Genomic DNA, 17832 nt, shown 5'->3' with positions numbered 1-17832 from the left:
TTTAGTGTCTTTTGGTGTTAATACTAATCAAATACCAAGAAAACACTAACATTAACAAATAACAATTTATAACAATAACAACGAAAACACAAGTAACAAAAAGGCACAAGGAGTGAAACATAAAAACGAGAACAAAGTGACAAAAAGAACAAGATAACAAAACAGTAACAATAACAAAGACAACAACAATCAAACAGAGAAGATAAAAGCAGGAACACTTACAAATGGTAGCAGTAGACGGTAGACGGTAGACTGTGTAAAGATAAGTTTTTTTTTTTGTTTAGATTATGCTCGAGGAGGGGAAATCTTCAAAAGACACCGCCTGAAGGGAGGTAGTGTCGGATTCTTACCCACTAAAACCCCTCCTCGAGCGGGGAGATAAACCCTGTGGATTATTCATCCCCGGAAAGAAAGTGGATAAGCTGGGGATTGGGGATAGGTTTGAGATGGGAAATGGGTTAAGAGTGTGGGTAGAAGGGAGTGTTGGGGAAGAAACCGAAGTAGGTGGTCCATCTTTGAAATACTGGATGGACACTCGCGTTAAAAAGCGATAGTAAAGATAAGAATTTTTGAGAGTATTTATAGGACAGGGTTGTTAGTAGATTTGATAGAAGGTTCTAGAAGGAAAAGTAGTGAGAGAGAGGGTGAAGACACTAGTTTGTAGGAATACGTAGAATTAAGTAGTATAGAGTTCAAGAGAAAGCAATTAAGGGTAAAACCAGATATTATATGGGAGTGCATGCAGGTATGGTTGAAGTTGGATTTCCAGGTAAAAGTGATTGAAAGAACTATAGAGTTTAGATTGAAAGGAAACCAAAGTATTTACAAGATTAGAAATTGAAATGAAATAATATTTGAAATGCAATGAATTTGAAGTAAAATAATGAAAAATAATGCTTAAGAAATATCTACAAAAAATATATACAATTGTCCGCCACATTATTAATTATCCGCTCGTCCTGATCCATGTCTTTCTGTGATTTTATGCTGGAGCAGTCATTATCCAACCACACGATAGTCTTTCACTCCATTTTTTAACTCATCCGTAGTGTTGCTTTCTAACGTTTCGCTAACACTGGTAACTAGCTTCTTCATAGATCCGGGTCTTTCCATTTCCAATGCGGGATGTGACCTTTACTAATTTCTCATACTTGTGAAAAAATTTTTTTTCAATAAATCAATGCATTAGGTATCTCTTTTCTAGTTTTGGATTTCATTTTGGATCATTATTATATGTGTATGCGGTATCATATTAATATACTTACAGATGTTTTATGTTTATATTTTCTTCTTTTAATGTCGTATTTTACTGTAATAACTTTTCCAATAACACCACAAAAATTGAAAAAAGAAAGTGTTAGGTGACCAATGTAATCTACAATAAAATCAGTTGTAACTACAAAAAATTGACCGCCACATTTCTAAATCTTTTGAATTACAGGGAAAAGTATAAAATGGTTTTCTTTTTTTTAAATACAATTCCAGAGATTTTAAGCTTAAAAAAGTTATATGTTTCAAGCAATTGTAAAATTCTTATTTAATAAAACGACATTGTCCGGATATTTTATACTGAAACTAATCCCTTTAAATTTGATTCGGAGAAGGTACGTCTTTAGGCGAGAAGTTTTAAACGACTGGTTGAAATTGTGTTAATCTATTACTGTATCTATAGTTATCAATTTTAAACCATGAATCCCTCCCAAATATTTATCTTAAATATAAAAAAGGTATCCATGTAAATCGTATTAATATTAAAAATAAGGACAATTATTAAATAAATATAAAAAACATTTAATGGATTTCTTTTTGCTNATGAGGTAACAATTAGGTTTCCCAGAAAATTTGATAGGGCATTCGTTACGTGTGCCTCATTTTGGCCAACCTAATGGGGGCCTCTTAAAGTAATAATTAGGCTTTCCATATTTCGGTTTGCCTCAGTGTTTCCTAATTGGGTCCGCATTCGTATTTAGGAATGCCTAAATAGAATTCTAGTCGGGATTGTGAGAGATAACAATGGATGGTACAACTTCAGAGAAATGTAGACGGATACACACCTAGTTCCTGACATTTTTGCTAAAGTATATTAGTATTGTGCACAACCTGCGCCCTTATACTGCATTACTTACGTATTATGTCCTGCCGCTCCTTCCACAATAAGCTAAACTGCGCCCTCCCTTTCTTCTCCGTCTAATATCTCACGATACTGCAATTCCGGAAAGAAATATTTTAACTTAACGTTCTTTAAATTAACAATGATTATTATTATTTGTACATTTTAAAACGTAAAGACTCTGTGATATCACCTGGTGGGAATGAAACACAATACAATTTTAAATGTTTTTTTGTTATGTAGGATTTCTAAAAAATACAATACACGTGTTCTTGGCTCATTTTAATTTATAGATATATATATTTTGATTTTGGACGACCAACTGATTTTTATTAACTTTAAATTAACATATGTACAAGTATGTATGTGACAAAAGCTAGTTAACAGTCGGCAGGTTGTTTGCTACAGATCTCGAAATAAAATTATATTCTAATGACACCTTCAAACTGCATAACGAGATTTTTCGAGAAAAAATGAAGACTTCTAGAAATTCGTTACAATCCCGAGTGGAAATTAGTTAGTGGATTGGATCCGATACGAATCAGAATTGCCTGAAGATTGATCAGAAATAAATCAGGCTTTCTAATCCGGGTATGATCGAAAATCGTTACGCCATATATGATCAACATAGGATCCATTTGAAAAATCCATGTCGGATCTGTTTATAAGATCCATGACGGATCCGTTTCAGAGATCCATGCTAGACCCATTCAACAGATCCATTCCCATCAAAATAATAATTTAAATAAGCAAACTATTTGCTAATTAGTCATNATTTAGCCTTAATAGTGTAAGTTGAATTTAAATTTCACTTACCATTTTAGTGTCTTTTGGTGTTAATACTAATCAAATACCAAGAAAACACTAACATTAACAAATAACAATTTATAACAATAACAACGAAAACACAAGTAACAAAAAGGCACAAGGAGTGAAACATAAAAACGAGAACAAAGTGACAAAAAGAACAAGATAACAAAACAGTAACAATAACAAAGACAACAACAATCAAACAGAGAAGATAAAAGCAGGAACACTTACAAATGGTAGCAGTAGACGGTAGACGGTAGACTGTGTAAAGATAAGTTTTTTTTTTTGTTTAGATTATGCTCGAGGAGGGGAAATCTTCAAAAGACACCGCCTGAAGGGAGGTAGTGTCGGATTCTTACCCACTAAAACCCCTCCTCGAGCGGGGAGATAAACCCTGTGGATTATTCATCCCCGGAAAGAAAGTGGATAAGCTGGGGATTGGGGATAGGTTTGAGATGGGAAATGGGTTAAGAGTGTGGGTAGAAGGGAGTGTTGGGGAAGAAACCGAAGTAGGTGGTCCATCTTTGAAATACTGGATGGACACTCGCGTTAAAAAGCGATAGTAAAGATAAGAATTTTTGAGAGTATTTATAGGACAGGGTTGTTAGTAGATTTGATAGAAGGTTCTAGAAGGAAAAGTAGTGAGAGAGAGGGTGAAGACACTAGTTTGTAGGAATACGTAGAATTAAGTAGTATAGAGTTCAAGAGAAAGCAATTAAGGGTAAAACCAGATATTATATGGGAGTGCATGTAGGTATGGTTGAAGTTGGATTTCCAGGTAAAAGTGATTGAAAGAACTATAGAGTTTAGATTGAAAGGAAACCAAAGTATTTACAAGATTAGAAATTGAAATGAAATAATATTTGAAATGCAATGAATTTGAAGTAAAATAATGAAAAATAATGCTTAAGAAATATCTACAAAAAATATATACAATTGTCCGCCACATTATTAATTATCCGCTCGTCCTGATCCATGTCTTTCTGTGATTTTATGCTGGAGCAGTCATTATCCAACCACACGATAGTCTTTCACTCCATTTTTTAACTCATCCGTAGTGTTGCTTTCTAACGTTTCGCTAACACTGGTAACTAGCTTCTTCATAGATCCGGGTCTTTCCATTTCCAATGCGGGATGTGACCTTTACTAATTTCTCATACTTGTGAAAAAATTTTTTTTCAATAAATCAATGCATTAGGTATCTCTTTTCTAGTTTTGGATTTCATTTTGGATCATTATTATATGTGTATGCGGTATCATATTAATATACTTACAGATGTTTTATGTTTATATTTTCTTCTTTTAATGTCGTATTTTACTGTAATAACTTTTCCAATAACACCACAAAAATTGAAAAAAGAAAGTGTTAGGTGACCAATGTAATCTACAATAAAATCAGTTGTAACTACAAAAAATTGACCATTATGCATTGTTAATTATACATTACCACAGTAATAACTGACCTTGTTTCAGCTTCGCTAATTTTTAAAAATCGGTAAGGTTATATAATAATTATACATATGTATAATAAGTATTACAATTTCATTTCGTAGTTCACTATGTTAATATGTGTTTTATCTAATAAAAGTAAATGAATAAATTACAGCTTAAAAGCAAAAGTGGCTAGTGGATATTATTGTTGAAGCTGATTACGTTGCAAGTCAAAAATTATCTATGAACTCATTGCATTACATCACCATCCTTTTATGGATACCTATGTGGTTAATGCAGTATAATTAGAGATTGAAGCACAATTCGCCAGCAAAGGGTCGTATTTAATCGATAGGTGCATAGTTTATCAATTATCATATTTATTTAGTGGCCTCTGTTTGATGAAAATTCATAATCAAGGAATAGCATTTTCGACAAACCGTTGACTTCTTTGGATGGGCTTGAGTTTGGTACTGAACGTCCTAAATTTTACAAAATGTGATTAAATATTCATGGTACCTACTATGAAGTGGTAGGACACATAAAGAGGCACTAAGTGTGTCTGTTAATTGATAAAAATCTTAATAACTTTTTATTCATCTATAAGCAAAAGCACAGAAGTATAAAAAATAACGGACAGACAGACACACGACTAATCTTGTAAGGGTTCCGTTTTTCATTCGGTCGTACGGAACCTTAAACCGAAAACCAACTTAGCATTGTAATTGAAAACAAAAACATGTTTTCTGATATGTTCAAACTGCAAATGTAAATTTGTTACATAGAATATTGTTTTGTTAAAAGATTTACCAAGTTATGTTCAGACCATAAACCTCTTTTTAATTTTCCTGTAATCTGTTTTCTGTATTTTTTTCAAAATTTTAGGTTTAATTTTGGAAAATAGGGGGGGGGGTGGTATTGTTAATTCATTTCATTTATTTTCTTAGATAACTAAAACTATTTTAAAATTATAAAATAAATATTTCAGACCGTTACAACAAGCCTTTTCATTTGATACGCCACACGGTACAGTTAGCAAATTTTTTTTTAAATTTCGTATTGGTGCCCTAAAAATGATCCCCATGTTGAAACTAACAAAAAAAGTATTGTATTAAAATAAATAAAAGTAAAACAAAAATACTGGTATGCAAGAGAAGAAAAAGGAGGGAAAGAGCGAATGTAAAGATTAGAAGAAGTGGCTGATTTTAGGAATCTAGTCAGATAAGTCCGGACGGAAGGAGTAGTAGGGATATAAAGCAGAGGATAGAGCAGGGATCGAGTCGCCTTTAATAAAAAAGAAGTCACTTGTATGCTCGGGAATGATTAATTTAGAAATTTGAAAAAGATGGTTAAAGGTGTATACTTGGAGCGCAGTCTTGTACGGGTGCGAAATATGGACGGTGGGAGCGACGGAAAAAAGCTTAGAAGCTTTCGAAATGTGATGTTACCGGTAAATGATGTAGATACCGTGGATAAAGAAAGTTAGAAATAAAGAGGTATTAGAAAGATTAGGAGAAAAGAGGACTCTATGGAAGTCAATAAAGAATAGGCGAGATATGTTGGTAGGACACCTTCTCAGGCATGAAGGTCTACTCAGAGAAATATTAGATGCAGAAACAGGAGTTAAGAGGAGTAGAGGTAGACCTACATTAGATTACTGTTCGCAAATAATTAAGGATGTGGATTGTTCTAGTTTCAGGGAAATGCGAAAATTAGCTCAGGATAGGAAAGAGTGAAGGTGTGTGTCCAAGCAGTCTTAGGATTGACGACCTTATAATGATGATGATGATGATGACAGAGAAGACGAAATTACTGTTAGATTTCCCTTATTTTAACCACGGTAAAGAATTTTTCCGAATGTAAATATATTGGGTTGTGTTTATCAAATACAGAAAATGGCATATCCTTTAACGATATATCATTTGCTGAGGATACAGTTAACGAGCGTTAGATTGCATCCTCAATTTAAGATATTTATGCAAACGATAGTTACATGTTTGTATTATTTTAATGTTTACGATTAGAGCATTATTTTCTGAAAATTATGCGCCGTTAGATTGTGCCCGTTCAATTGGTTTATATTAAAAGTGGGCGACCTCTGCCTGGTGAATTATGCTCAGTTTGGCTAATTCTTTATGTCGTAATGCAACCTTGTTGGCTTTGGGTCAGAGTCATGGCAACAATAAATACGGTGCGGCGATTTGCAATTAATATTTTTTAAATCGTTAGTATTGCCATAACGGGGCAAATTGCAGTCTTAGAATGTACACGTTCACTTATGATCTGTACATTCTGCCCATACAATAATTACTTTGAATTCGAGTTCATATTTTCTTGGTGTGGAAAGATTTGTTGGATATCTAATAGTTGAAAGTATCTAACATATTTGTTACTACTTATACGAGGTCTGTTCAAAAAGTATTGCGAATTTTCTCTCTTTTGTTTATAGTGACAAGTTCGGTCATGTTGATGTTTTAGTTAATTTTTGGCAGCTGCTTTGCTTGCACGTGTTTTGACTCGTCTTAGATCTTTACCTATTCCAAAAAGTGGATCAAATAATCTGTATCGAACTTTGTGTGAAAAACAATTTTTGAAATGCCAATATTATGGAAGCGAAAAAAAGTAGCCAATCTATTTTACAAAATAAATATTAAATTTTTTGAATTGTTAAAATGATTGAAAAATAATTGAAATTTAAATCTAAAATTGAAAAAAAAAAATCATTCAATATTCCTCATATTTGCAATAATCTTCAATATTATCTACAAATTCAATAATTTCCGACAATCTGAGAGCAAGAATTTTTAAATTTTATTAAAATTAAGTAAGTAAGTTGATATATATTAAAGTGGTCGATTTCTGATATATTTAAAAATTATATTTCAATAAAATAAAAAGATTTTAAATTAAAATTTTGAATGAAAATTAATGAAATTCATTACATCAGAAACGGAGTAAAGAAGTCACTTCTATGCTCGCGAACGGTTAAATTATAAATTCCAAAAAGGTTGCTTGGAACCGGCGCTGTACGGGTGTGAATCATTGACAGGGTTCGAAACGTGGTGTTACAGGCGAATAATGAGGTAGAGGATACCGTGGATAGAGAAGGTTAGAAATGAAGAGGTATTAGAAAGAGTAAGGGAACAGAGGACTCTATGGAAGTCAATAAAAAATAGACGAGATAGGTTAGTACGACATCTCCTCAGGCATGAAGGGCTAGTCAGAGACATATTAGAGGCAGAAACGGATGTTAGGAGGGTAGAGGTAGACCTAGATCAGATTAGTTTTCGCAAATAGTTAAGGAAATGGGTTACTCTAGCTTTAGGGAAATACGAAGATTATCGCAGGATAGGAAATAGTGTAGGTGCGTATCCAACCAGTCTTAGGACTGACGACCTTATGATGATGATGATACTCTCTTTGACTGTTTTAACAAAATAGTACTCTGTCAAAGTCGTGGGGACCCCGTTATCCTTATGTGTCTCGAGCGTCTTATAGGTTAAAAACGGCCCTGGTACCCTGTACTTACGATATGTTTACTTATTGTCTAACAAAACAGTGCCGTTGGAAATGAGTGTCATATTCTAATAAATTTACGAGCGGTATTTCATACAATGCACTTGAGTACATGCTACACTTATTGTAGATACGTAGTACGGCTGCTGTGTTCGTACAGGTAGATTTGAACAACGAATTTGCGTCATATCGAAGGCGGTAGATATTAGAGTAGAAGTAATAGGTACCATAGCCGTTAGTTTTTATTGTATTGATGTTTTGTACAACTTCTCAGCGTCCATCGAATACCAATATTAGGTGCGATCTTTAATAAAGCAGAGGTACAAGTAGACAAGTAAAATAGTCTCAATCATTTTATGATTGACACGCTTGAGGTCAGCAATCCTTGAAGTGACTTTGTTTTTAAATTTTTGTTTCGCTTACAATAAATTTTTAGTGACAGGTAAGTGTACTCGAGATTAAAAGGAGATAATATAAAAAAATAGCATTAACTTTACCATCATAATTATATGTACTTACTAACAAGTTAAAAATATGAAGCTTCTTTTAACTTTAACATTACTTACCGATCTTAAAATTGAAATTGCGTTAATAAAGATAATTAAAAGTGGTCGAAACACGTATTGCAGTAACTAGGGTGAGTTTCTTTTTGGATTATTTGTTTAAAATTGAATGGTACTAACGAATACTGTTAGAGTATTTGATATAAGTATAAAAACCAAGCGTTGTTCGAGCAGTCGAATTATTTGACGGTTATAATTGTCTCTTTGCACGCGCTCCTATCATGGAGAAAAATTCCATGTTTGAGTCACACAGTGCACACATCCTTAAAGCTTCTACTTGATTACTTATTAATAAAGTTTGTGCTTAACAATCCATAACTATTATTCAATAAATACAATTTTAATTACTAATTTTTTGATTGCTGCCAATGTGATGTATGAAAGTTTTCAACTTACACAGTCCATTAAAAATATTGATATAAGGGCAGATAAGGGCCAAATCTAAGAAATAATTTTTAGCTTGGTTTTGTGATTTTTTTTCACTTATGATTTTGAAAGTGTATGATCTTTATGATAAATTAAACTTTTTTGGAATTGGCATAACAATTAAAGGCATCTTAGTTGAAGGTATATGTAGTTCTAAAAAAAACATGGAAATGCTATCGATTTTTTCACTTACGCTCTTTTGCATATACGTAGAAGACGTTATCACAAGTTCTTATAAAAACAATGGGCTTCAACATTTAAAATCATTTATCAAATTTCATCAAAGTTACCAGCGGATTTTGGGAAATTTATGACTAATTTGACCATTCCATTCATTTTGTCTGTTAGTAGAACTGCTCGATTTTATGCTTGTTTTACTTGTCTCTGATGTAACATATGTAACATTCAATTCAGTAGTCTGAGAGGTAGAACTAAGATAATCATAAAGGCTTTCGCAACCAGTAGGTAAACTGATGCTGTCCTGATTCACCGAGCGGCATGGTCTAGAGGTTTAGACCATCGTTTAGCATTCGGGAAGATGCCGGTTCGATTCCGGGTCGGTCTGTCTTGGTCCAAGTTTTTCTATGGTTTCCTTGGATCACTTAATCAAATGCTGGGGCAGTAATATTCCACAGATAATCTTTCATTATCTTCGGTCTTCATTTCGTCTGTTTCATCTTTCTCGGCGTAGTCCGGAAGGACTGCCCGCCCACCAGCATTAGTGGCTGGTGGGAATGAAACACCCAAAAGTTTAGTTTTTGTCCTGATTCTAGCCTAAAAGCCTTTTCACACTAGCGGCTAGTGGCGCCACTGCAGCGCAACCAATCGCGATAATGTATTTTTCGGGCGGCCGTTTTAAGGAACACTGATGGCTGCTACTACGTTAGGATAATAATTCACATAGTATAGTAGTATTCAGTTAAGAAGTGCAGACAGTACCCGAAAAGTGAATATAAACTCACCACTTTGCTTATTGTAAATTGTATAATGAAACAATAATCATAATAAATCATAATCCTCATCAGTCGTTTGTTTTTCTCTTCAAAGTCCGGAACATATACTTCATTTACTTTCTCTAGCAATGTGCCCCTTCCAATGTCTTGGATGCGCGCTGGCAAAATCGTAGATAGGGAGAAAAAAGCCCATTATACTCTCGACTCTTGTTCATTAAACATACTTTTTCATACAATACCTGTTAAAAGTTTTGTTCAATCATGAATAGTAGTGAGAGTCGAAAACAAGCGTTAAGGCCTTTAATATGTCTTCAAATATAAATAAATATCTCTTTGATATTTTCGGTAGTAAATAATAACAGCACATTTGAGCAAAGTAAGTGTAGTGGATAAAATGGTCAATTTTTTCGTGCTCTACTGTACCGAGTTTGGCCGATAGTTGCCTCCTTCCTTTTCTGGCGTAGTGCTGTTCTTTTCTATTTTACGCCGGTCAAACTGAAGGTCACATCGCTACAAAAAGCAAACGAAGTATACTTTTAATTTTTTTAATTTAATTATTGTATTTCCGTATTCGTCGCTAGTGTAATCCTAGATTGCTGGATAATTTTGCTATGAAATCTTCTGTATTTATGATATAAATTTTGTCATGTTGACCAACTTGCTGCTACTACTTGACCGAGCGACATGGGCTACAGGTTTAGTCCACTGCTTAACATTCAGGAGGTCGCCGGTTCGATTTCGGGTCCGTTTGCCTTGGACCAAATTTTTCTGTGGTTTCTTTGAATCACTTAGGCAAATGCTGGAGATGTAATATTCCATCATCATCATCATAAGGTCATCAGTCCTAAGACTGGTTGGACACGTACCTCCACTCTTTCCTATCCTGAGCTAAACTTCGCATTTCCCTAAAACTAGAACAGCCCACATCCTTAACTATTTGCGAACAGTAATCTAATCTAGGTCTACCTCTACCCCTCCTAACTCCTGTTTCTGCCTCTAATATGTCTCTGACTAGACCTTCATGCCTGAGAAGGTGTCCTACCAACCTATCTCGCCTATTTTTTATTGACTTCCATAGAGTCCTCTGTTCTCCTATTCTTTCCAATACCTCTTCATTTCTAACCTTTTCTACCCACGATATCCTCATCATCCGCCTATAACACCACATTTCGAACGCTTCTAACCTTTTCTTTTCCGCCGCTCCCACTGTCCATGTTTCGCACCCGTACAACGCCGTGCTCCAAACATACACCTTTAACAACCTTTTTCGAATTTCTAAATTAACCGTTCGCGAGCATAGAAGTGACTTCTTTTTATTAAAGGCGACACGACCCTGCGCTATCCTCTGCTTTATATCCCTACTACTCCTTCCATCCTCACTTATCTGACTTCCTAGGTATCTAAAATCAGCCACTTCTTCTAATTTTTCATCTCCTATCTTTATATTCGCTCTTTCCCTACTTTTTCTTCTCTTGCATATCAGTATTTTAGTTTTACTTTAATATTCCACAGATAATATTTCATTCTCTTCTGTCTTCATTTCGTTCTACTCATTTTCTCATCCTAACCACCACCTACCCATTCCCACGATTCCTGAAAGGAGGCTGAAGAGGGCCTTCATCCTTACCTCCCGGCGTAGTCCGGAGGGACTGCCCGCCCACCAGCATTAGGGGCTGGTGGGAATGAAACACCCAAAAGTTTTTTTTTTTAGAGGTAGAACTATGATATTAATAAAGGCTTGCGCGGCCAGTAGGTAAACTGATGCTGTCCTGATTTGGTTCTAAAAGTCGTCGTCGTTTGAAGGAAGCAACTCAAGCGATGACAACCTTTAGATACGAATCAGGACAGCATCGGTTTAAGAAAATTGTCTATAAATTTCTATCACTATCATTCGGTTAGTGTAGTAAATTAAAATATTATGAATTTTCATTTTTCTTAGATTTGTATTATTTCTTTGCAGGGTATCTTTTGGTAGCTCAAAAGGATCAATGGTGGAGACATTAATATACGAAACTCCTCTTCAAGAGGAACCCGAACCTAGTCCTATAGCTGAAAACCCGACACCATTTCCAGCGGACCAAGAACAAACGGAGTAAGTAACAGTTGTTGTGTTAATTATTTTAATTTTTTATACTTTGATGATCACCTTTTAAATAACTTCAAATAAAATTATTAAAAAATTCTTTTTCTATAATTATCGAAGCTCTACAAAGGTGAAAGTAAATTATTCTTTTGTAATAGTGAATAATATTTTCTTTGGAGTAAAACCATGTACTTTATTCTTCCATTATCTGATTTCATATATTTGCTTTCTTCCAAAACTATTTTACTTGTAATAAATTACAAAGAAACGTGTAACGAAGTAAAATGCGTTTCGACATCCTCAATGGGGAAGATTGTAAGAATAGATGGCGCTACACCTATAATCTATTTACACGTAAATTCCGTTTGAGATTAAGCTGATTAAGCAGTTTATTATTGAGAATCTAATTGGTACTTTCTGTGTAATGTATTTAGAGAAGTGCGAAATGGTTTTTTAAATGTGTTTAAATATTTTGATTTTTTTTAAATGTAAAACACAAAATAGATTTCCCTTTTTATTTTATATACTAAATGCAGAATACGAATTTTCTAAATACTTTTTTCAAATAAATACTATTTTGTTGTACCTATTTAATTTTCTACATTTACTTAAGTATAAAATATTTTGTAAGAAAACCTTGCAGGCATTTGCTCATTTTTTAAATATTGGAGTTTTTCCTAGACTAACAGTGGTGTTTATGCACTACAAGACCGGCTGCGAAGATTAAGTATGATTCATATATAGGTTGTCTATCTTTATATTATAGTTTCTTCAGTTCAGCAACAACTAAATCTTCTATATGCTTCCTTATTTGCCTTTGTCATCTGTCAAAGGCACTGATGCCAAAATAGTTTGTTTACCGTGAAATATCAGAGCCAAAATAGGGTTGAAAATAACACTATTGATGTAAAAACAACATCAATCATTTTATATCAAAATATTTACAACCCCATTTTGCTTCTGATCTTTTACACATTGTAATAAGAGAAAGAAATGAAATCCGTAGTTTCTAGTATGATAAGTGGTAATTTGGCAGATGCTGATATCAATTTGGAACTTCAAAATTCGATGGACCATGACATTGAACCCGGAAAGCAATATCCAATGTTTTAGATTATCCATTTCAAAGGACTGTAGGATTTTTTGGGCTTCTGTTAAATTTTTACCTTCAGTGGCCAATGCGAGCAACTTTCATTCATAATTTTATATAATATTTGATCGGTGACATTAGCAAAACTTTTAACGGCAAAAATGTATTTTGCATTTATGGATTTCTGTTACAAGGGTGGGGATAGGGAAGACCAAGAAATTGAATTAAGTAGTTCACAATCCTGATTAAGTTTACCAAATTAAGATTTTGATAAGGTTCGGAATAGCATTCTAATTATTTGAATATTTAAATCTGTAAATACTGACAAAAATTATTTGAAACTTAAGTACCCATCCAGGCAGAGCCGGACTGAAGATTTTGGCCCCGGGTACGATGTAACCAAATGGTCTGGTTTAGAAGGGAAAGTGCACAAATTTTAACAGCACTCGTTTTTAAATAAATTTAAGGTCTTTTGAGTCATTTGGTCCGGTTTGGCCCGGCATGTATTTGCACCCCACCAACCCGGGCCAGTCCAGCCCTGCATTCTGATATTAAAAATGTTAAACATCGGGATATTAAAACATCATAATGTACTGTTTCTAAGATTCCTGTTTCTTCTTTTTGTTCTTTGGGAGCTTGGACTATAATAACGACCTTCATCCCTATCATTAACGGAACTGTTATAAGAATTCAACCATTCAACTTTTAACTTTTACTATATTGGCTATTAAAAGATATCAGTTATTGAAGTTATACTTCTTTAGGCGCGTTATGAAAAACTGATGAGAGTGAAATTTCAAGATGCGCGCGCATCACTGTAACACAAAATTAACAGGATGAAGTTGCCCACTCAACCGAATTCATTAAGTCTCGGAAAAAAGCTACCAACGAAATAGAAATAAAACCTCTCTTAGTCGCGCATGTTGGTACGCTTGTCGCCTCTGATCACTGTTTTCATATTTATTTATAATATTTATCCACATGGTTTTAGTTTTTACAGTCACAACACGTGTTTTATTTTCATACAAGTGCGAATTATATATGTGGCAATAAAATATATTCAGTAGTGATTTAAATTGAATATTTGGATTAATATTATTTACTATTTGTGAATATTAGTGAAAAAATTGTGCTAAAATACTTTTTTAAGTGCTCCAATATAATTGAGGTTAGTTATCCCTATGTATTATTTATTGATATAAATTAAAATATCATTATTTAATATAATTAATACTAAATATTATTAAATTATCAATGTTGAATATTTATTATTGGTTATTTAATATTTACAAAATAAAGAAATAAATTTAATAGAACATTTAATAAAAAGTTCGTGACAAAAATTTAATAGATTATTTAAATATAATGTAAGACATCCGTTATTTGTTTTATTGTTTTTTATTACATACGTCTTTTCTTTATCATTGTGTGACAGAAGATTTTGACATGTTGTGTATTTTTCTATTTTTAATGATGCCAAAGAAGTATAACTTCTCACGCGCGTACATAAGTCTTTTTTTTATCATTGTGTGACAGAAGATTTTGACATGTTGTGTATTTTTCTATTTTTAATGATGCCAAAGAAATATAACTTCTCACGCGCGTACATAAGTACACGCACCCATTTTTTTTTTACAATTAAAAATACAGAACAGTTGCTTTTCGTAGATTTTTATCATCTCAAAAATCTTGGTATTTTGTGCACCAATGTATTGGTGTATGGTACAAATTATTAAAAACTGGAACAAATACCTACCATAAAAATTAGTATAGGTGTCTATCATTATTGCACGACAGCCCTAATATAACTAATATCGAAGAAAACATTTTTATCTCCTCCCCACATTTACTTCGCTCGGTGCTATGATACAGTGCTATAGAATAGCAGTCCCCCCCCGCTGCGCCACTGCGAAAGAAATTAATTTAAACTAGGTACTTGGGGTATTTTGTCTTCGAACGAATATCATGAAAAATTACAATAAATTGATAATTCTTTTTCCATATTCACGAAAAAAATAAGTGTCTTTTGCAGCGGCTGGAAAATAATGAAAATAACTACATAACTCAAATTATTAAAGTGCCTAAATGAAGCGGTATATTTATGTAAGTAGCCGGCAAGAACATTTTTTTCATTAAAAAGTCTCGGAGCACCTTTTTTATACAAAGTGATTAATAATTGAATTATCCTGCATTTAACAATTACAGCATTCTTTGAATTGCCGTATTAAAAGTTGCAGTTTACTTCTCAACGCTGAGAGCTATCTGCATTTGTTTAGAGAATCACGTGTTAGTGTCGCTCTCTTTGCCCAGAAGTGGAACTAAAATTCACCGAGGCGTGGCGAACGGCGGCGTTTATTGGTTCGTGTCATCCCGCGCTTACTTGTATGTTACCGAGTTGTTCGGCTCCTGTTTATTTACGTAAATGAATTTAGGTTTCGTTTTTCTATCGTATAGTTAGTTTTTGGCATAATTTTTTTGTACAGTTAATAGTGTATTTACGTGCTATCGGGTGTATAAACAATTTTTGTGTAAGCTACCTGTGGTAACAGAAAGAGGAGGCTTGAAAAATCGATAGGTATTCTTTCAAGGCCTAAACGCAGATGTTCTAGGTAATGTTTATTTTCTCACTTTATAACGCCGTTACTGTTAATGCTTTCGTTGTGGTATTTTGCATACAAAAGCTCTGTTTAATTGTCTATTTAAACGAACAATTGAAAGTGAAAGCTCAAGTCAATACACGCTAAAAGAAATAGATAACCTATGATGTAATGGTCGCTTTCATCGCTGACAGCTAAAGGCATTGTAGTAGTAACAAGTGGCACGATAATAAAGTAACAGGTATAATATAAATATCTTGAAATGAATTTCATTATTATTCTACATTTGATATTTTTGTATTTTATATATTAATAAATGATTTGAATTAATGAAACAGTAGTGAAGGTCATGTGGCTTGTAGTACATACATATAGTCCATTGTAAATATGTACAGTAAATTATAGTTTTTATCTGATATTACCTATAGCATAACTAATGTTTGTTGTTGCACGACACACTGGCTCGTTGTGATAATTATTTTCAACAAGTTCGTAATCGATAATTTTAGAAACTAAGGAATTTACGTATTTAACAAACATGGCATTCATTGTACCTACAGTGGGTCACAATTGGAAATGTGTGCTATAATCTTGTAAAGCATTTAATGATGATTAATTGTGTTAATTTCTGTTGCGCACCTATATTACGAAAAATCAATAATTTTACTGAAGTAATAATTGCATCATTTGATGATGCTATCGTTTGGATGTATTCTGATAAACATTAACTTTTGTTCACTGTATGAACTTGGATTAACTACCATTGCTATAGCATAGGTACTCATAATTTTTTATATCTAGTTACAATGGATTTGGATAATAAAGGAAATATCAATCGTTGTAAAAATTAAAAATTTGCTGTGATAAGTATATCCAATTTTTTTGAAATTTTATTATCTATATTACATATTAAAACTTCAAGAAAGTCGGAGGTGTGGTTTAAGCAAATAATTACTATGCTCGTTATCAAAGAAGTGGGCGCAGTAATCCCACAATTAATGAGATATAGCATTGGTTAATATTAGGCGGGAACCGGCAAAACTGAAAGCTCCGTGATCACGGAATTTAAATTTTTTTTTTGTATATCGATAGCTAACAGTTAACACGAACAAGATGCGCTTGATGTTTGAATCAACTGAAATAAAAATTTTCCTTCAATTAGTTGTTCTGTTTCAACTTTAAATCTAAAAGAGTTACCTATAACATATTTTATTATTTATTATTTTATACAAACGCTTATTAATTTGTTGCGTCTTAACTTCATAAATTAAAACGTCATATTAAAGTGTAAATTATGTATGTTTTAAATTTAGTTTGTCAATGTGAAAGAGTAGTGCAATTTTGAGTTAGTTTATTTACATTTAATACAAGTATAAGTTGCAAAGTTTTTAGTTCGGTATAAAATTTATTTTTTGTTACTTAGTCGACCTTTTTCCGTGACGTCGACTCTCAGTCTCGTCTTTTTTAAAAACTGAAGTAAAATTGTGTCCAGCGTTGTCGCCACCCCTCACTTTTGCTTCCTTGTAGTAAGGTACTCAAAAGTTGAAACTCCTACGGTTTATGATATGATCGACCAAATGTCTTTCTGTTTTACAGTTATTCCTGCACTTTCTAAACTCTTAATCTATTTCACAGAAAAAATAAAACGAAGATTTCTCTTTCCAAGAAAAGGCATCAACAAATAAAATAAAATAATTTAGCTTATTGTAATTGATGTGAATGGAGCCCATATTGAGTAAATTAAAAAAAAGGTTTTTCCGTGAAACCTATGGAGAAATTTTATCCCCTTTCTCATTTTTTGAATAAGACCTTTTCAGCTGAATAAAGTTTTTTCCGTTAAATCACAAAATTTCCTATCAATATCCGTGATGACTGAAACATTTTTATTTTTTTTTAATAATAAACTTTATTTAAATATTTTCGGCCTACTAAATCGACGAATATTAAGTACATTTGAAAGTAAAAATAACACTTCAAAATGTACTACTAAAGTTACAATGTATTCTAGGTGTTTATATACAATGTTACTAGGGGTAGTTGAGAACAACTTTAAAAGTGGGAAATTATTACATTCTATTTGGTCGTTTAGTAATGTATATAAAATTTTTTGTAAAACAAATACAAATACAAAAAATATGAACATAAATAAAAGTAAAACAAAAATACTGGTATGCAACTGAAGAAAAAGTAGAGAAAGAGCGAATATACAGATAGGAGACGAAAAATTAGAAGAAGTGGCCGATTTTAGGTATC

The 17832-nt window shown here is 33.0% G+C and overlaps 1 protein-coding gene across 1 annotated transcript in view; it reads left to right on the top strand.

The window, feature by feature from the left end:
- LOC108735576 overlaps positions 1 to 17832 on the top strand; it is a 356390-nt gene that overhangs the window by 227117 nt on the left and 111441 nt on the right. The window contains exon 3 of the mRNA XM_018467573.2: positions 11770 to 11901. Within this exon, the coding sequence (XP_018323075.1) occupies positions 11770 to 11901 (132 nt within the window). The remainder of the gene's footprint in view (positions 1 to 11769; positions 11902 to 17832) is intronic.

Source organism: Agrilus planipennis, unplaced genomic scaffold, assembly GCF_000699045.2.
Source record: "Agrilus planipennis isolate EAB-ADULT unplaced genomic scaffold, Apla_2.0 scaffold116, whole genome shotgun sequence".
In the NCBI taxonomy this organism is placed as follows: Eukaryota; Metazoa; Arthropoda; class Insecta; order Coleoptera; family Buprestidae; genus Agrilus; species Agrilus planipennis.
This window is presented reverse-complemented; position numbering and strand designations above follow the sequence as displayed.